At 44.7% G+C, this 20,508-nt stretch overlaps 1 protein-coding gene across 1 annotated transcript; it reads right to left on the bottom strand.

Annotated features, from left to right (window-relative positions):
- Nucleotides 1-323: 323 nt before the first annotated feature.
- On the bottom strand, nucleotides 324-8,601 carry LOC132764896 (arylacetamide deacetylase-like 4). Its single transcript, XM_060759070.2, has 4 exons — nucleotides 8,404-8,601; nucleotides 6,794-7,010; nucleotides 3,920-3,983; nucleotides 324-1,348 (listed from the first exon to the last, which is right to left on the bottom strand). The coding sequence occupies exons 1-4, from the start codon at nucleotides 8,578-8,580 to the stop codon at nucleotides 574-576; spliced, it is 1,233 nt and encodes a 410-aa protein (XP_060615053.2). The 5' UTR covers nucleotides 8,581-8,601; the 3' UTR covers nucleotides 324-573.
- Between the last annotated feature and the right edge of the window lie 11,907 nt (nucleotides 8,602-20,508).

The raw sequence follows: 20,508 nt of genomic DNA, 5'->3' as shown, positions 1-20,508 counted from the left end.
AGGCCTCCACCTGGCCCATGCACCCCTCCGAGTTCGGAGAGGCGCGTGGGCTGGGCGGAAAGGCTGCTTGCCTGGCGAGGCCCTGCGGGCAGGCTTCCGCCTGACCCACACATCCCTTTGAGTTCGGAGAGGCACGTGGGCCGGGCAGAATGACTGCCCGCATGGCAACCATTTTGGAGGGGGCGGGGCCAACCAAGGCAGCTTCGCGACCCCCCCCCCCAAAATTGCCTAATGACTCCCTGGGGGGTCGCGACCCCCAGGTTGAGAACTATAATGACACAGTGGGGGTCTCAGAACCATCTCTCAATATTTTACCTCAGCCTGTTTATTAATCATATGGTGGCAGCGGAAATCTTTTAAGGAATCAATTTAAGTCTCTCAGTTCCAGTGCTCCCCAGTTCCTAGCTTTTAAATATCCAGTTGTTTCAACAACTATTCTCCCTCCATATTTTGGTGAGCTTATCTGTATTGGTGGTGTCATCATTATAATTTGGTAGACTGCTGTGTGGTCGTCATAATTTGGCTGAGCAGCGGTGTGATCGTTATATATAGCTTTAAATGCATGCTTTCTCTTTATAAATCTTCCAAGAACTGTATTAAGGGTTTCAAAGAGCGGTGCGAGATTTCCAATTCAAACAGGCCGTAGTCGATAAAGAACGCGGTTCCGTGGAATCCGTCCTTAATGTGACACCATGTGACTGGCACGCCATTGTCCTCGAGTCGTTTCTTGTACAACAGTCCATCATCTCGAACGACGTCGTATTCACAGGTCAATATGAACGTCTTTGGGAGCTGGCGGAGAATCTCATCTTCCGCTAAAAGTGGGGAAAACATGGGGTCAAAGCCCTTCTCGTAGAGCGAGTGGAGAGCTTCGCAAAATGGAGGAAGCTCCATTGGCACGTAGCCCCGGGCCTTAAATTCATCCGGGATGAGGTCCGCACTGACCCATTTTTGGTACTTTGCCTGCAGATCCCGGGTAACGTGAGCGTTCTTCATAAGACAGCGCACATGCTTGCGCATCCCCGTCAGGTATGTTAACCCGAGCTTCACCGCCCGTTTCTTGAACAACGGCGGGACGGAATGGTTTTGTTGGTAAGAAGGCAAGTTGAAGTCCACAGCTTGGAGGAACGGGTAGATCAGGACCTGAGCTTGGACCCGTGGGAGGTCTTTCCTCGCCGTAAGACGCTGGCAGACCGCTGCGGCAAATGTCCCTCCACTGCTGTCCCCTGCAATGGTAATATGGTTGGGATCGACTCCATAATCCGCGGCATGCTTCAAGAAGTGGGCCACAGCCGTGCAACAATCGAGCAACGGAACTGGATATAGATGCTCAGGAGCTAAACGATACCTAAAATGAAAATGAGAAAGCAAACTGAAATCAGAAGCTACTTTCCAATCTCTGTGTCTTGATTTATAGATGGAATGATAAATCAAGACATTATACGAAATGGACACAACTGGCAGCTATCTCTGATTGGCTGAGGATGGACACAACCATCAGTGATCTCTGATTGGCTGAGGATGGACACAACCAGCAGCTATCTCTGATTGGCCAAGAATGGACACAACCAGCAGCTATCTCTGATTGGCTGAGGACGGACACAACTAGCAGTGATCTCTGTTTGGCTGAGGATGGATAAGCCAGCAGCGATCTCTGATTGGCTGACGATGGACACAACCAGAAGCTATCTCTGTTTGGCTGAGGATGGACACAACTAGCAGTGATCTCTGTTTGGCTGAGGATGGATAAACCAGCAGCGATCTCTGATTGGCTGACGATGGACACAACCAGAAGCTATCTCTGTTTGGCTGAGGATGGACACAACCAGCAGTGATCTCTGATTGGCTGAGAATGGACACAACCAGCGGTGATCTCTGTTTGGCTGAGAATGGACACAACCAGCAGCTATCTCTGATTGGCTGAGGATGGACACAACCAGCAGTGATCTCTGATTGGCTGAGGTTGGACACAGTCAGCAGCTATCTCTGATTGGCTGAGGATGGACACAACCAGCAGTGATCTTTGATTGGCTGAGGATGGACACAACCAGAAGTGATCTCTGATTGGGTGGGGATGGACACAACTGGAAGCTATTTCTGATTGACTGAGAATGGACACAACCAGCAGTGATCTCTGTTTGGCTGAGGATGGACACAATCAGCAGTGATCTCTGTTTGGCTGAGGATGGACACAATCAACAGCTATCTCTGTTTGGCTGAGGATGGACACAATCAGCAGCTATCTCTGTTTGGCTGAGGATGGACACAATCAGCAGCTATCTCTGTTTGGCTGAGGATGGACACAATCAGCAGCTATCTCTGTTTGGCTGAGGATGGACACAATCAGCAGCTATCTCTGTTTGGCTGAGGATGGACACAACCAGCAGCTATCTCTGTTTGGCTGAGGATGGACACAATCAACAGCTATCTCTGTTTGGCTGAGGATGGACACAATCAACAGCTATCTCTGTTTGGCTGAGGATGGACACAACCAGAAGCGATCTCTGTTTGGCTGAGGATGGACACAATCAACAGCTATCTCTGTTTGGCTGAGGATGGACACAATCAACAGCTATCTCTGTTTGGCTGAGGATGAACACAATCAGCAGCTATCTCTGTTTGGCTGAGGATGGACACAATCAGCAGCTATCTCTGTTTGGCTGAGGATGAACACAATCAGCAGCTATCTCTGTTTGGCTGAGAATGGACATAACCAGCAGCGATCTCTCTTTGGCTGAGGGTGGACACAATCAGCAGCTATCTCTCTTTGGCTGAGGGTGGACACAATCAGCAGCTATCTCTGTTTGGCTGAGGGTGGACACAATCAGCAGCTATCTCTGCTTGGCTGAGGGTGGACACAATCAGTAGCTATCTCTGTTTGGCTGAGGATGGACACAATCAGCAGCTATCTCTGTTTGGCTGAGGATGGACACAATCAGTAGCTATCTCTGTTTGGCTGAGGATGGACACAATCAGCAGCTATCTCTGTTTGGCTGAGGATGGACACAATCAGCAGCTATCTCTGTTTGGCTGAGGGTGGACACAATCAGTAGCTATCTCTGTTTGGCTGAGGATGGACACAATCAGCAGCTATCTCTGTTTGGCTGAGGATGGACACAATCAGTAGCTATCTCTGTTTGGCTGAGGATGGACACAATCAGCAGCTATCTCTGTTTGGCTGAGCATGGACACAATCAGCAGCTATCTCTGTTTGGCTGAGGATGGACACAATCAGCAGCTATCTCTCTTTGGCTGAGGGTGGACACAATCAGCAGCTATCTCTGTTTGGCTGAGGGTGGACACAATCAGCAGCTATCTCTGTTTGGCTGAGGGTGGACACAATCAGCAGCTATCTCTGCTTGGCTGAGGGTGGACACAATCAGTAGCTATCTCTGTTTGGCTGAGGATGGATAAACCAGCAGTGATCTCTGATTGGCTGAGAATGGACACAACAAGCAGCCATCTCTGATTGGCTGAGGATGGACACAATAGCAGTGATCTCTGTTTGGCTGAGGATGGATAAACCAGCAGCAATCTCTAATTGGCTGAGAATGGACACAATCAGCAGTGATCTCTGATTGGCTGAGGATGGGCACAACCAGCAGTGATCTCTGATTGGCTGAGGATGGACACAATCAGCAGCTATCTCTGTTTGGCTGAGAATGGACACAACCAGCAGTGATCTCTGTTTGGCTGAGGAAGGACACAACCAGCAGTGATCTCTGATTGGCTGAGGTTGGACACAACCAGCAGCGATCTCTGATTGGCTGAAAATGGACACAACCATTTTTTGACAAGCGGATCAGTGCACAACCCTAGTGTCTACACAGGAAATAAAATGCTGGGCTGGAAAGGTGATTGGTTTGATTCAGTTTTTGAGAACATGTTTCACTTCGGCGTCAGAAATAATGCCACTTACCCAATGCTCACCACCACGAACTCGCTTTCTCGGGCGATGAAGCGACACACCCTTTCATACGCCGCTAAAATATAGAGAAAACAGGCAGATTACTTCTTAAACTCCTTTGGGGAGTGAAAACCCCATGAGCACTTGAATCCCAGGATATTTCTAGAGGAATTAGTTCTTTGGGAATTAGTTGGGACTGTCAAATTCTTTTGACGGTCCCAACTGGAGTAAACCCATCAAAACCAGTGAAGCTTACATAAGTGTCGACCTACCTAACCATTGATTCAGAGAATCATAGAAAGGAGAAAGGCCACAAAGACCATCGAATCCAACTTCCTACAACGAAAGCATTCCCGAAAGAATATTCGCAGTTCGGGAATGATTCTGTACAAAATCAGCTTGTGTGCGACCCTTGAAATCCGCTCCCTTGGCAGCCACTTCTCCACAAAAGTCAATATTGACACTGAAATACAACACTGCCTGAGCTCTGCGAGTGCAACGTTTTTCCAAATGAAGCAAAGAATGTTTGAGAACTGGGACATCCGTAGAGAGACCAAAGGGCTTGTTTACAAAGCTATTGTCCTCCCAAACCTGCCATACGCCTGCGAGACGTGGACTGTCTACAGACATCAACATTGACACTGAAATACAACACTGCCTGAGCTCTGCGAGTGCAGCATTTTTCCAAATGAAGCAAAGAATGTTTGAGAACTGGGACATCCATAGAGAGACCAAAGGGCTTGTTTATAAAGCTATTGTCCTCCCAACCCTGCCATACGCCTGCAAGACATGGACTGTCTACAGACATCAACATTGGCACTGAAATACAACACCGCCCGAGCTGAAGCAGAGAGTGTTTGAGGACTGGGACATCCATAGGGAGACAAAGGTGCTTGTTTATAAAGCTATTGTCCTCCCAACCCTGCCATACGCCTGTGAGATGTGGACTGTCTACAGATGTCAACATTGACACTGAAATACAACACTGCCTGAGCTCTGCGAGTGCAGCATTTTTCCGAATGAAGCAAAAAATGTTTGAGAACTGGGACATCGGTAGGGAGACAAAGATGCTTGTTTATAAAGCTATTGTCCTCCCAACCCTGCCATACACCTGCGAGACGTGGACTGTCTACAGACATCAACATTGACACTGAAATATAACACTGCCTGAGCTCTGCGAGTGCAGCATTTTTCCGAATGAAGCAGAGAGTGTTTGAGGACCAGGACAGCCGTAGGGATACCAAGGTGCTTGTTTATAAAGTTATTGTCCTCCCAACCCTGCCATACGTCTGCGAGACATGGATTGTCTACAGACGTCAACATTGACACTGAAATACAACACCGCCCGAGCTCTGCGAGTGCAGCATTTTTCCAAATGAAGCAAAGAATGTTTGAGAACTGGGACATCCGTAGGGAGACAAAGATGCTTGTTTATAAAGCTATTGTCCTCCCAACCCTGCCATACACCTGCGAGACGTGGACTGTCTACAGACGTCAACATTGACACTGAAATACAACACCGCCCGAGCTGAAGCAGAGAGTGTTTGAGGACCGGGACAGCTGTAGGGATACCAAGGTGCTTGTTTACAAAGCTATTGTCCTCCCAACCCTGCTATATGCCTACGAGACGTGGACTGTCTACAGATGTCAACATTGACACTGAAATATAACACTGCCTGAGCTCTGCGAGTGCAGCATTTTTCCGAATGAAGCAGAGAGTGTTTGAGGACCAGGACAGCCGTAGGGATACCAAGGTGCTTGTTTACAAAGCTATTGTCCTCCCAACCCTGCTATATGCCTACGAGACGTGGACTGTCTACAGATGTCAACATTGACACTGAAATACAACACCGCCTGAGCTCTGCGAGTGCAACATTTTTCTGAATTAAGCAAAAAATGTTTGAGAACTGGGACATCTGTAGGGAGACCAAGGTGCTTGTTTATAAAGCTATTGTCCTCCCAATCCTGCTATATGCCTACAAGACGTGGACTGTCTACGGACGTCACATGCAACTCCTGGAACGATTCCATCAGCATTGACTCCAAAAAATTCTGCAAATCTCTTGGGTAGACAAGCGGACAAATGTCAGCGTGCTAGAAAAAGCAAAGACCACCAGCATTGAAGCGATGATCCTCTGCCATCAACTCTGCTGGATCAGCCACGTTGTCCGGATGCCTGATCACCGTCTCCCAAAACAGATATTCTACTCCGAACAAAAAAACGGAAAACAGAATGTTGGAAGACAGGAAAAGAGATTGAGAGATGGGCTCAAAGCCAACCTTAAGAACTCTGGCATAGACACCGAGAACTGGGAAGCCCTGGGCCATGAGCACTCCAGCTGGAGGTCAGCTGTGACCAGCAGTGCTGTAGAATTTGAAGAGGCATGAATGGAGGGCAAAAGAGAGAAACGTGCCAAAGGAAAGGCACGTCAAGCCAACCTCGTCCAGGACTGCCTTCCACTTGGAAACGAATGTCCTCACTGCAGGAGAACATGCGGATCAACAATTGTCACTTATGTTGTCCCGTTGTGCAGAAATTAAAGGGGATATCTTGTGTGGCTTAAAAACAATTATCAATTATTTTAAAACAATTATTAAAAATTAAATTTCCTAAAAATTAGTCAGTGACCAAAACTTTCAGAAACTTGGCAGGCTTAAAGTCTTAAATGTTGACGACAAGTGTACCAAGTTTCATCCTGAAACATCTACACCGTATATAGATGATAGGCTATGTGCTGTTGGATATTGTGCCATAAGTACAAATTTGACGAATTTGATCCGACTTATGATGACGAACAAAAAAATCGCACAGCCCTAATAGATAAGACAGAGTTGGAATAGGATATCAAGAGCGAGATCGTTGAAGGTGCCGTGCCAAGGACTTACAGATACTTCCCAGCAGCCCGACTCCTCCCGGGATGTAGACGATGGCTCTACTCTTCTTCGACGGTTGGGATTTGGAACGATACATCCGCACCGGCACCTCGTCGAATCGTAAGTCCTTAATGATCAGGCCCGAATCTCCCAATGGTGGGATGCCATTGAATATTAGCTGCCAGATTTTGTACCGGTTACAAACACCGAGTTTCTCGATCCCTAAGGCCTGTTTTGGAGAAACAAGAGAAACAGTGAACGGTAAATTGTATCTTCGTCGGCGATGAGCTTGTGATTCAAGCAATTAGAAAATGACATTCATAACCCAGGAAAAAAATCATATTACACATAATGTTATCAGAGAGTAAAGGTGAATGAGAAAACTACGAATCCCATGACTATGAAGGCGGTAGTTCAGTTTCCTTGACTTAAACACCACAGGTAAATTTCAAATCCCAGCATAATGGGAGTTGTCATCCCACTCCATTAGGTGACACAACCACAGCAAACTATAAATCCCAGGATAATGGGAGGACCCCCCGGTTACTCAGTGGGTTAAATCCTTGTGCCGGCAGGACTGAAGACTGACAGGTCGCAGGTTCGAATCCGGGGAGAGCGTGGATGAGTTCCCTCTGTCAGCTCCAGCTCCCTGTGCAGGGACATGAGAGAAGCCTCCCACAAGGATGGTAAACCATCAAAACTTCTGGGCAGCCCCTGGGCAATGTCCTTGCAGGTCGCCAATTCTCTCACACCAGAAGCGATTTGCAGTTTCTCAAGTCACTTGTGACACAAAAAGGATAATTGAAGTTGTAGTCCCACTCCATTCAGTGACATAACCATGGCAAAGTATACATCCCAGAATAATGGGAGTTGTAGTCCCACTCCATTCATTGACACCACCATAGCAGACTACAAATCCCAAGATAATGGGAGTTGTAGTCCCACTCCATTCAGTGATATAACCAAGGCAAAGTATAAACCCTAGGATAATGGTAGTTGCCCCACTCCATTCAGTGACATAACCATGACAAAGTATACATCCCAGGATAATGGGAGTTGTGGTCCCACTCCATTCAGTGACATAACATGGCAAAGTATAAATGCTAGGATAATGTGAGTTGCAGTCCCACTCCATTCAGTGACATAACCAAGGCAAAGTATAAATCCCAGAATAATGGGAGTTGTAGTCCAACTCCATTCAGTGACATAACCAAGGCAAAGCATAAATCCCAGGATAATGGGAGTTGCAGTCTCACTCCATTCAGTGACATAACCACGGCAAAGTATAAACCCTAGGATAATGGGAGTTGTCCCACTCAGTTCAGTGACATAACCACGACAAAGTATAAATCCTAGGATAATGGGGGTTGTAGTCCCACTCCATTCAGTGACATAACCTCGACAAAATAGAAATCCCAGGAGAATGGGAGTTGTAGTCTCACTCCATTCAGTCACATAACCACAGCAAACTACAAATCCCAGGATAATAGGAGTTGTACAAATCTAGAAATCCCAGGTGCGATATAAATCCTGGGATTTATTATTATGATTGTATTGATTAATTATTGATTATCGTGATCCTCTGCTTGAAGGCCCGTGACCATAGTTGGAAGGAAACTCACCAACGCCATCAGGACATTCTGCAAGAAGGTAATCCATCGCAGTTTCGTGCGTTGCTTGAGGTCCGGGGGAAGATGAGTCCGGGTCACGTTGTAATAAACGCCCCACACGAGCAACCAGCCAAGAGTCCCGACACTGAGAGACAAAGCCAGTGCCCATAGACTGGGAACCAGTTCCATTCCCTTGGAGACGGAGAACCAAATGGGACAACGCAGCTCTCCAGACGCCGGGATGTTCGGCTTTGGTTGAATTTCCCAAGTTTTCCACCCTTTTTGGACGCCCACGGGATAATGCATTAATTACCGACTTGGTTACTTGGTTCGTTCAGGAGTTCACGGAGGGAAACATTCTTGATTTTTTAATCACCCATTTTGTGTAATAATGACAACATTCTGCACCACAGTCTCGGTGAGGAGCATCCTTCTCCTTTTCCACCCATTGCCCTTATCTGCCGGGTTACATCACCAGTCCTGACGGTTGCGCCATCCCTAAAAGGTAGGAAGAAGGCCGTGATAATAACATTACACGGCATGTTGCTTCTTCCTGGGTTATCAGTGTTGTTTCCTAACGGGTTCCATCATAAAAACATGGGGAAAATTTATTCAACTGTGCACACTTTGTCTTTGCAGGAGGGACATCCCACTGTAGCATATTACGAAGGTTGAATGAAATGTAATGCCTCCACCTTCGTAACTCCTCAACAGATGGCAGTCCTGGTATGTGGCAGGTACTGGCTTATTCAGTAGACTCTCCTCTACAGTTCCGTTTTGGTGGGAAGCCTTAGCATTGAATAGTTGCATTGTTAAAGTGCCGAGTATGGAACCCTGCGTAGACGGACAACACTGTTCTACAAATTTTCAGTTTTTCTCAGTTTCGGAAACGAAATGTACCGTTTCTTAATAAATTTAACATGCTGAATTCAAATATAATAATTAAATGTGTTAATTGGCTCTGGTTTTTATGCAACAGCTATTTCAATTTTCTCCACAATAGGTAATTCGTAGGGCTGGGCGGTTTCGTTCGTTAATTTCGTAATTCGTTATTAATTCGTATTTAAAGTAGTTTACAATCCGATATTGAACCATTCAGGATCAACTAAAAATCGAAATGAAATTTTCAATTCATTTTGTAATTGTTTCGTAATTGTTTCGAAATCGTTTCAAAATTGTTTCGAAATCGTTTCGAAATTGTTTCGTTATTATTTCCGTATGTCTGGTGCAAGTTTTATAGTTGTTGTTTGTTTTATCAGTGAAAAAAAATAAATTATCACACCAACATCAACAACAGAGGGAGAGGGAAGCTTCAGAAGTTCCCCCTGTCCCACTTGGAGGGTTTTTTAGCGTATTGCGCAATCGCGTCCACCATTAACGAATCGATTCGTAATTGTTTCGTAATTGTTTCGTAATTTCCGAAATTTCGTATATATCGAACATTTATAAGAAAAATTTCGGAATTCTTTTAAAAAACGAAACGCAAAAACCCCCTAAAAGCGAATCGAGTTTAGAAACAATTTTTTCCGTGGTTGCCCAGCCCTAGTAATTCATTAATATTATGATAATGCGCCTAACCTTACTGCATGTATATAAACTGTGAATATTTACTAAATTTTAGTCAAATTATATTGCCAATAGTTTATACATGAGAGATATTTATTTAATTAGTCTATTGTTTATGTTTGTGCAGCAAGAAACTATATTCGTAGGCTTAATGCAGTTGAAAAGTCTGAAAGTTTAAATGTCACTTTAATCGTGACTTTAGTTTATATCCTGTTTGCTTCTCTTGACTTTTCTTTTGTATTCAAGGAAAGGATTGTCTCTTACAATGCTCCAGCAGGAGTCTGACAGCATGGACGGAGTCCATTTGCCTTGATATCTTTTTCCATAGTGCTTTATTTACACATGTGCGAGGAGGCATAACTACAGTAAAAAGAACAATGTAAAACGATGATTAACGATACTGTCTCAGTCTTCAACTGACTGACCCTCACCGTTCAAAAGTCTGGCCTTATATAGGACTTTCTGGCTTTTGCACACGGCACTAATAGAAGGAGAAGGAAGGAAGAAGGGAAAGTAAGGAAGGGGATGAAGAAAGGAGGGAGGGAAGGAAATGAAGGGGAAGGAAATGAAGAAAGGGAAAGAAGGAGGAAAGGGAGGGAGGGAGGAAAAGAAGGAGAGGAAAAAGGAAGGGGGGACAGGAAGGAAGGGAAGGAGGGAATGAAGGAAAGGAAGTAGAAGGAAGGAAGAAATGGAAAGAAAGGGAGGAAGGAGAGGGAGGAAAGGAAAGGAAGGGATTGAGGGAGAGAAGGAAGGTCCTTCACTCAAGCACCGCCAACCTTCCTTGCATCCTCTTCCTCCTCCTCCCCCCCTTCTTCCTTTCCTGGGGGCTCCGCTGCTGACGCTGCCACTCATCCACCCCTCCCTCTTCCAACAAAGAAAGGAGGAGGAGACCGCCCTACTGACATAGAAAGGAAAGAGAAGGGGCTCCATGCGGCAAGCCTCCACCTTCACTCCTATGGTGCCCACTCTCGCTTGTGTGTGTGTGGCGTGCACGTGCGCCTGGCTACTCATGCTTTAACGGCCAGCTGTTTCCCCGCAAGGAGGAGGTGGTGTGGACGTGGGCCTCTTTCTGGGTATGCAGTTTCTCCTTTGTGGACATGCAGTTTAGAAGTCTTTTCTGCTTTTTGTTTCCGTTGTTGTTTTGAGTAAAGGACATACATTGGACTGTTAAGTATATTTCCAAAATCCTTTCTCATTGTCTAAGGTAGCAGAGGCTTCCAGGAGTTGAAGTCTAGTGTGTGGGAATCGCTGTGAGGAGCTGAGCCTCCTTCCTTGGGCCTCATGGAGCCACTGCGGTGGCTCCAGCTGCTGCCGGGGCTTGCCTCACCAAGCCTCCATGCCCTCCGTGGGGTCAGGCCTTCTCCTTCCTTCCCCCTTTCCTTTCCTCAACCCCTCCCCAAAAGAAAAAGGACTCTGCCTTCCTGTATGGAAAGGGACTCCATGGCTAGGCTTCTCTTCCCTCGCAATGGTCAGTTGGTGCATTATTCTTCTCGCGCACTGGGGAGGGGGGCTTTTGAGCATGCTCTGTAAGGCATTTTTCTTTTGGGGGAGTTTTAAGTTATTTCCCCTTCATTTTTAAAGGTTTTTTGTTTGAAAGACATAGATTGCTTTGGTTGGTGTCTTGTGTCCAAATTTGGTGTCAATTCCCCCAGTGGTTTTTGAGTTCTGTTGATCCCACAAATGAACATTACATTTTTATTTATATAGATTGTACTAGCTTGGGTACCCGGCGATGTCAGGGATGACCTTCTTACTAAAGCAATTATATGATATTATTATAATATTTATTATTGTACTAGCTTGGGTACCCGGCAATGTCCGGGTTATTTGAAAAAGGTTTAAGACATCCTGTGATTATTCTGCATGTTTCGTTCAATGCTATGTTCACTTACTTCGCTTGGGCAGATTTGCGCCAAACAGGGTTGGCTACTCAGCAGTTGAGTAAGACAAGGTCAGGGGTAACGTTCTTACTAATGTAATTATTTGATATTATTATAATATTTATTATTGTACCAGCTTGGGTACCCGCCGATGTCCGGGTTATTTGAAAAAGGTTTAAGACATCCTATGGTTATTCTGCATGTTTCGTTCAATGCTATGTTCACTTACTTCGCTTGGGCAGACTTTCTCCAAATAGGGTTGGCTACTCAGCAGTTGAGTAAGACAAGGTCAGGGATGACCTTCTTACTAATGTAATTATATGATATTATTATAATATTTATTATTGTACTAGCTTGGGTACCCGGCAATGTCTGGGTTATTTGAAAAATGTTCAAGACATCCCGTGATTATTCTGCATCTTTCGTTCAATGCTATGTTCACTTGCGTCACATGGGCAGACTTGCTCCAAATAGGGATGGCTACTCAGCAGTTGAGTGAGACAAGGTCAGGGATGACGTTCTTACTAATGTAATTATTTGATATTATTATAATATTTATTATTGTACTAGCTTGGGTACCCGGCGATGTCCGGGTTATTTGAAAAAGGTTTAAGACATCCTGTGATTATTCTGCATGTTTCGTTCAATGCTATGTTCACTTACTTCGCTTGGGCAGACTTGCGCCAAACAGAGTTGGCTACTCAGCAGTTGAGTGATGATGATTTATGTACATGTTGAACATGGATGGAGCAAGCACGCTCCCCTGAGGCAGACCGTTCTTCTGTCTTCGCTATCTGCTTCTCTGGCCCTGGAACTCAACAAAAAAGCTCCTGTTTTGTATTTTAATATATTATAATGTTATGTTATAATATATATTATATTATTATATTATAATAATATATATTGTATTATATATTATAACAATAGATTATAATAATATAATACAACTAGCTGTACCCGCCACGCGTTGCTGTGGCCAACCTTGCCTCCTTCTCTCCTTCTTTCCCTCCTTTCTTTACTCCCTCTTTCCTTCCTTCCTTCCTGTCTTTCTTCACTTCCTTCCTTCTCTATCTCTTTCCTTCCTTCCCCCTTTTTTCTCTTCTGCTGTCTCTCTTTTCTTCTTTCTTTCTTTCTTTCTTTCTTTCTTTCTTTCTTTCCTTCCCTCCCTCTTTCTCTACATCTTCCCCCTTCCTTCGCTCTCTCTTTCCTTCCTTCTTTCCTTTTTTTCTTTCCTTCTTTCTTTCCTTCCTTCCTTCCTTCTCTCTTTCCTTCTTTCCCCCCTTTTCTTTCCCTCCCTATTTCTCTCCTTCCTTCCTTCTCTCTTTGCTTCCATGCTTCCTTCTCCCTTTCCTTTTCTTTCTCTCTTTCTTTTTTTCTCCCCTTCCCTCCCTCTTTCTCTACATCTTCCCCCTTCCTTTCCTTCCTTCTTTCCCTTTTTACTTTTTACTTTCCTTCTCTCCTTCCTTCCTTCCTTCTCTAACTTTCCTTCCTTCCCCCTTTTTCTTTCCCTCCCTCTTTCTCTCCTTTCTTCCTCTCTTTGCTTCCATGTTTCCTTCTCCCTTTCCTTCTTTCTTTCCCTCCCTCTCTTTCTTTCTTTTTCTTCCCTTTCCTCCCTCTTTCTCTATATCTTCTCTCCTTCCTTCCTTTGCTCCCTCTTTCCTTCCTTCTTTCCCTTTTTTCTTTTGTTATCTCATTCCTTCCTTCTCTAACTTTCCTTCCTTCCCCCTTTTTCTTTCCCTTCCTCTTTCTCTCCTTTCTTCCTTTTCTACTTCATTCCTTCCATCTTTCTTTCCCTCCCTCTTTCTCTCCTTTCTTCCTTTTCTACCTCATTCCTTCCTTCCTTCTTTCTTTCCCTCCCTCTTTCTCTCCTTTCTTCCTTTTCTACCTCATTCCTTCCTTCCTTCTCCCTTTCCTTCTTTCTTTCCCTCCCTCTTTCTCTCCTTTCTTCCTTTTCTACCTCATTCCTTCCTTCCTTCTCCCTTTCCTTCTTTCTTTCTTCCCTCTTTCTCTCCTTTCTTCCTTTTCTACTTCCTTCCTTCCTTCCTTCCTTCTTTCTTTCCCTCCCTCTTTCTCTCCTTTCTTCCTTTTCTACCTCATTCCTTCCTTCCTTCTTTCTTTCCCTCCCTCTTTCTCTCCTTTCTTCCTTTTCTACCTCATTCCTTCCTTCCTTCTCCCTTTCCTTCTTTCTTTCTTTCCCTCCCTCTTTCTCTCCTTTCTTCCTTTTCTACTTCCTTCCTTCCTTCCTTCCTTCCTTCTTTCTTTCCCTCCCTCTTTCTCTCCTTTCTTCCTTTTCTACCTCATTCCTTCCTTCCTTCTCCCTTTCCTTCTTTCTTTCCCTCCCTCTTTCTCTCCTTTCTTCCTTTTCTACTTCCTTCCTTCCTTCCTTCTTTCTTTCCCTCCCTCTTTCTCTCCTTTCTTCCTTTTCTACCTCATTCCTTCCTTCCTTCTCCCTTTCCTTCTTTCTTTCCCTCCCTCTTTCTCTCCTTTCTTCCTTTTCTACCTCATTCCTTCCTTCCTTCTCCCTTTCCTTCTTTCTTTCCCTCCCTCTTTCACTCCTTTCTTCTCTACCTCTTTCCTTCCTTCTCTATTTGCTTCCATGAGGCCGCCGAAGGCAAGAGGGGCATCGGGCCACAGTAGAAATCGAGGCCCCGGTTTAGGAGAAGATGGCGGGCCTGCTGTCTTGTGTTGTTTTTGTTGCCCTCGGCGCCCCCCCCCCCCTAGCTTCCATGCCCTCCCCGGCCGTTAGTGTTTACATCGGCCTGGTGGGCTTTCTCAGACTGGGCTCGCAATCTCTCCTGTTCTTGTTCCATGTGTGTATGTGAGGCAGCGGCGGGAGCGATGGGGTAGAGGGATACACGCAGGCGGCAGTGTGAATGCGGAGGAGGACTTGGGCGTGGGGGAAGCTGGGAAATGCAGTCCTTCCTCCTCATCGTATTCCTCCCGAGGCCTCTGCGCATGCTCCATGTTTTTACGGTATTGTGCGTTTGTGTTGTTGCGTATTGGTGTTTTGAGGGTTGTTGGTCATACCTTGGGGGAAGAGGTATTAGCAGGCCAAATTTGGTGAGATTTCGTCCGGTGGTTTGTCCGTTTTTGAACGCCTAAGGACGCCCTTAAGCATTTTATATATATAGATTATAATAGAATCATATCATATAATGAATAAAATTATAATAATACATATAATAATACATATTCATATAATATAATGTGTTGCAGGATGTATCCCAACTGAACCCAGTTGCTGTCTCTTGCAAAATTCTGGGATTGCATCTCTTTGTGGGGCATGGAAGCCGGTGATTTGGTGTTCCGAGTTCGGGGGTGTTCCCCAGTTTGCAAACAAGGAAATGGGAAAATCAAAACAAACCAACCCTGTGGGATGATGAAACTGCTTAAACCGGATTGCCTGATAAGATCCAGAAAAAAAACCCATGGAAACTGGCGCCGACAACCTGTTTTGTAACTCAGAAGGAAGCTCGCCCGAAAAACTCGTGCCCACGTCGCTGGTTTGTTAATTAGTTTCCACCGACGTTTATGGCAGATGCGATATTATGAATGCACCCTCACTAATGTATTGCAAGGTTGTTTTAAGAAGCTACTCTTTGACACTCGTATTGCATTTCCTTCCCTTCCAGGGAAAGAGCAATGAGGTGTTATAGATGCCACATCCAAAGGTAAGAGAGGAGCAAAAGAAAGGAAAACAAAGGAGGGAAGAAAGAAGAGATGAAGAGGAGGGAAGAGAGAGAGAAAGGACAAGGAAGGAAAGAAGGTGAAGATGTATGAAGGAAGGTAAGGGAAGCTGGAAAGAAAGAAAAAGAGAAAGGAGAAGAAAGGAAGGAAAGAGAAAGAAGGGAAGAGGAAAGTAAGGAAGAAAGAAGGAGGGAAGGAAGAAAAGGGATGAAGAAGGAAACAACGAGAAAGAAAGGAAGAGAAAGAAGGGGAAAAAGGGAAGAAAGAAGAGATGAAGGGAGGGAGGGATGGAAGAAAAGAAGGAATGAAGAAGGAAAGAGAAAGGAAGAGAATGAAGTGAAGAGGAAAGAAGGGAAGAAAGAAGAGATGAAGGGAGAGAGGGATGGAAGAAAAGAAGGAATGAAGGAAAGAAAGAGAAAGAAGTGAAGCAGAAAGAAAGAAGAGATGAAGGGAGGGAGGGATGGAAGAAAAGAAGGAATGAAAAAGGAAAGAAAGAGAAAGAAATAAAAAGAAAGAGAAAGAAGTGAAGAGGAAAGAAGGGAAGAAAGAAGAGATGGAGGGAGGGATGGAAGAAAAGAAGGAATGAAGGAAAGAAAGAGAAAGAGAAAGAAGTGAAGCAGAAAGAAAGGAGGAAAGAAGAGATGAAGGGAGGGAGGGATGGAAGAAAAGAAGGAATGAAAAAGGAAAGAAAGAGAAAGAAAGAGGAAGAAGTGAAGAGGAAAGAAGGGAGGAAAGAAGAGATGAAAGGAGGGAGGGATGGAAGAAAAGAAGGAATTAAGGAAAAGAAGAGAAAGAAGTGCAGAGGAAAGAAGGGAAGAAAGAAGAGAGGCAGGGATGGAAGAAAAGAAGGAAGAAGGAAAGAAAAAGAAAGAAAGAAAGAAAGAAAGAGAAAGAAGTTAAGAGGAAAGAATTGAAGAAAGAAGAGATGGAGGGAGGGAGGGTGTATGAGTGAAAGCAAAGGAAGTTGGAAAGAATGAATGAAATAAAGAATAAGGGAAGAGAAAAGAAGGGAAGAAAGAAGATATGAAGGGAGAGAGGGAAAGGAGGAAAGGAGGAAAGAAAGAAAGAGAAAGAAAGAAAGAAAGAAAGAAAGGAAAGAAGGAAAGAAGGAAGGAAGGAAGGAAGGAAGAGCAAGGAAAGAAAGAGGGTGTAGGTGTATGAGGAAAAGCAAGGAAAGTAGGAAAGAATGAATTAACGAAAGAAAGAAAGAAAAAGAAGGGAAGAGAAAGAAAGAAGAAGAGGAAAGAAAAGAAGATAAAAATAAGATATGAAGGCAGGGAAGAAAGGAAAAAGAAGGGATGATGAAGGAAGAGAAAGGAAAGAAAGGGTGAAGGTGTATGAGGAAAAGTAAGGCAAGTTGGAAGGAAAGAAGAGAAAGGAAAGAAAGAGAAAGAAGGGAAGAAAGAAGATATGAAGGGAGAGAGGGAAGGAAGGAAGAAAAAGAAGGGAAGGAAGGAAGAGAAAGGGAAGGAAGGGTGAAGGTGTATGAGGAAAAGTAAGGTAAGTTGGAAGGAAAGAAAGAACAAGACGAGAAGAGAAGGAAAAGAAAGAGAAAGAAGGGAAGAAAGAAGATATGAAGGGAGAGAGGGAAGGAGGAAAGAAAAAGAAGGGAAGGAAAAGAAAGGAAGATGGTGAAGGTATATAAGGGAAAACGAGGGAAGTAGGACAGAAGAAACCAACGAGAGAGAGAGAGAGACAGTGAGAGATAGAAGATGCATGAGGAAAATGGAGGAAGGAAGGAATCACTTTGTGAGCTGGAGAAGGGAGAAAGGGAAGAGAAGGAAAAAGGAAGGAAAAGACAGAAAAAGAAGGGAAGGAAAGGATGAAGAAAGAAAAGGAAGACATGGTGAGACAAGCCTTCTGAGAGCCGGAGAAGGGAGAAAGCAGGAGGGCAATGACAGGGCATATACACCCGTATTAGATAAGAGCCACAATGGGGAGCTGCTACTCCACTTTGCCTCAAGAAGGTGGAGTAAGGTATTGCTGAGCTGAGATCGGATGCTGTTTCTCCATTGGCTTGAAAATCACTCCTTGAATAGCTTGTCTTCCTGGGAAGAAACTATGAGTAAGTATGAGTGTCAACCAGAGAGCAGATATCAACCGTATTTTGCTGCCATCTGCTGACTGAAGTTGGTATGGCAATGCTTCTCAACTACCATCCAGGTCTCTTCCAACTCTAGGATTCTATTTCTGAAGGGTTCCACTAGATGGCCATTGAGGTCTCTTCCAACTCTAGGATACTGTCTGATTATCTATCTCTGAAGGGTTCAACTAGATGGTCATCCAGGTCTCTTCCAACTCTAGGATTCTATCTATCTCTGAAGGGTTCAACTAGATGGCCATTGAGGTCTCTTCCAACTCTAGGATCCTATCTATCTCTGAAGGGTTCAACTATATGGCCATTGAGGTCTCTTCCAACTCTAGGATTCTGTCTGATTATCTATCTCTGAAGGGTTCAACTAGATGGTGGTTGAGGTCTCTTCCAACTCTAGGATCCTATCTATCTCTGAAGGGTTCAACTAGATGGCCATTGAAGTCTCTTCCAACTCTAGGATCCTATCTATCTCTGAAGGGTTCAACTAGATGGCCATCGAGGTCTCTTCCAACTCTAGGATCCTATCTATCTCTGAAGGGTTCAACTGGATGGCCATCCAGGTCTCTTCCAACTCTAAGATTCTATCTCTCTCTGAAGGGTTCAACTGGATGGCCATCCAGGTCTCTTCCAACTCTAGGATTCTGTCTGATTATCTATCTCTGAAGGGTTCAACTAGATGGTGGTTGAGGTCTCTTCCAACTCTAGGATTCTGTCCGATTATCTATCTCTGAAGGGTTCAACTAGATGGCCGTTGAGGTCTCTTCCAAATCTAGGACCCTATCTATCTCTGAAGGGTTCAACTAGATGGCCATTGAGGTCTCTTCCAAATCTAGGATTCTATCTATCTCTGAAGGGTTCAACTAGATGGCCATCCAGGTCTCGTCCAACTCTAGGATTCTATCTATCTCTGATGGGTTCAACTGGATGGCCATTGAGGTCTCTTCCAACTCTAGGATCCTATCTATCTCTGAAGGGTTCAACTAGATGGCCATTGAGGTCTCTTCCAACTCTAGGATCCTATCTATCTCTGAAGGGTTCAACTAGATGGCCATTGAGGTCTCTTCCAACTCTAGGATCCTATCTATGTCTGAAGGGATCAACTAGATGGCCATTGAGGTCTCTTCCAATTCTAGGATTCTATCTATCTCTGAAGGGTTCAACTAGATGGCTATTGAGGTCTCTTCCAACTCTAGGATTCTATCTATCTCTGATGGGTTCAACTAGATGGCCATTGAGGTCTCTTCCAACTCTAGGATCCTATCTCTCTCTGAAGGGTTCAACTAGATGGCCATTGAGGTCTCTTCCAACTCTAGGATTCTATCTATCTCTGATGGGTTCAACTAGATGGCCATCCAGGTCTTTTCCAACTCTAGGATCCTATCTATCTCTGAAGGGTTCAACTAGATGGCCATTGAGGTCTCTTCCAACTCTAGGATTCTATCTTTCTCTGATGGGTTCAACTAGATGGCCATGCAGGTCTCTTCCAACTCTAGGATTCTGTCTGATTATCTATCTCTGATGGGTTCAAGTAGATGGCCATTGAGGTCTCTTCCAACTCTAGGAACCTATCTATCTCTGATGGGTTCAACTGGATGGCCATCCAGGTCTCTTCCAACTCTAGGATTCTGTCTGATTATCTATCTCTGAAGGGTTCAACTAGATGGCCATCCAGGTCTCTTCCAACTCTAGGATTCTGTCTGATTATCTATCTCTGAAGGGTTCAACTAGATGGTTATTGAGGTCTCCTCCAACTCTAGGATTCTGTCTGATTATCTATCTCTGATGGGTTCAACTAGATGGCCATTGAGGTCTCTTCCAACTCTAGGATTCTATCTATCTCTGAAGGGTTCATCTAGATGGCAATCCAGGTCTCTTCCAACTCTAGGATTCTATCTATCTCTGAAGGGTTCAACTAGATGGCCACTGAGGTCTCTTCCAACTCTAGGATCCTATCTATCTCTGAAGGGTTCAACTGGATGGCCTTTGAGGTCTCTTCCAACTCTAGGATCCTATCTATCTCTGAAGGGTTCAACTAGATGCCCATCCAGGTCTCTTCCAACTCTAGGAGTCTATCTATCTCTGAAGGGTTCAACTGGATGGCCATCCAGGTCTCTTCCAAATCTAGGATCCTATCTATCTCTGAAGGATTCAACTGGATGGCCATCCAGGTCTCTTCCAACTCTAGGAGTCTATCTATCTCTGAAGGGTTCAACTGGATGGCCTTTGAGGTCTCTTCCAACTCTAGGATCCTATCTATCTCTGAAGGGTTCAACAAGATGGCCATTGAGGTTTCTTCCAACTCTAGGATCCTATCTATCTCTGAAGGGTTCAACTAGATGGCCATTGAGGTCTTGTCCAACTCTAGGATCCTATCTATCTCTGAAGGGTTCAACTAGATGACCATCCAGGTCTCTTCCAACTCTAGGATTCTGTCTGATTATCTATCTCTGAAGGGTTCAACTAGATGGCCATCCAGGTCTCTTCCAACTCTAGGATTCTGTCTGATTATCTATCTCTGAAGGGTTCAACTAGATGGCCATTGAGGTCTCTTCCAACTCTAGGATCCTATCTATCTCTGATGGGTTCAACTAGATGGCCATTGAGGTCTCTTCCAACTCTAGGATTCTATCTATCTCTGAAAGGTTCAACTAGATGGCCATCCAGATCTCTTCCAACTAGGATTCTATCTATCTTTGAAGGGTTCAACTGGATGGCCATGCAGGTCTCTTCCAACTCTAGGATTCTATCTCTGAAGGGTTCAACTAGATGGCCATTGAGGTCTCGTCCAACTCTAGGATCCTATCTGATTATCTATCTCTGATGGGTTCAACTAGATGGTGGTTGAGGTCTCTTCCAACTCTAGGATTCTGTCCGATTATCTATCTCTGA

Source organism: Anolis sagrei, chromosome 13, assembly GCF_037176765.1.
Source record: "Anolis sagrei isolate rAnoSag1 chromosome 13, rAnoSag1.mat, whole genome shotgun sequence".
Taxonomy (NCBI): Eukaryota; Metazoa; Chordata; class Lepidosauria; order Squamata; family Dactyloidae; genus Anolis; species Anolis sagrei.
Note: the sequence above shows the minus strand (reverse complement) of the source record. Positions and strands in the feature narration are given on the sequence as shown.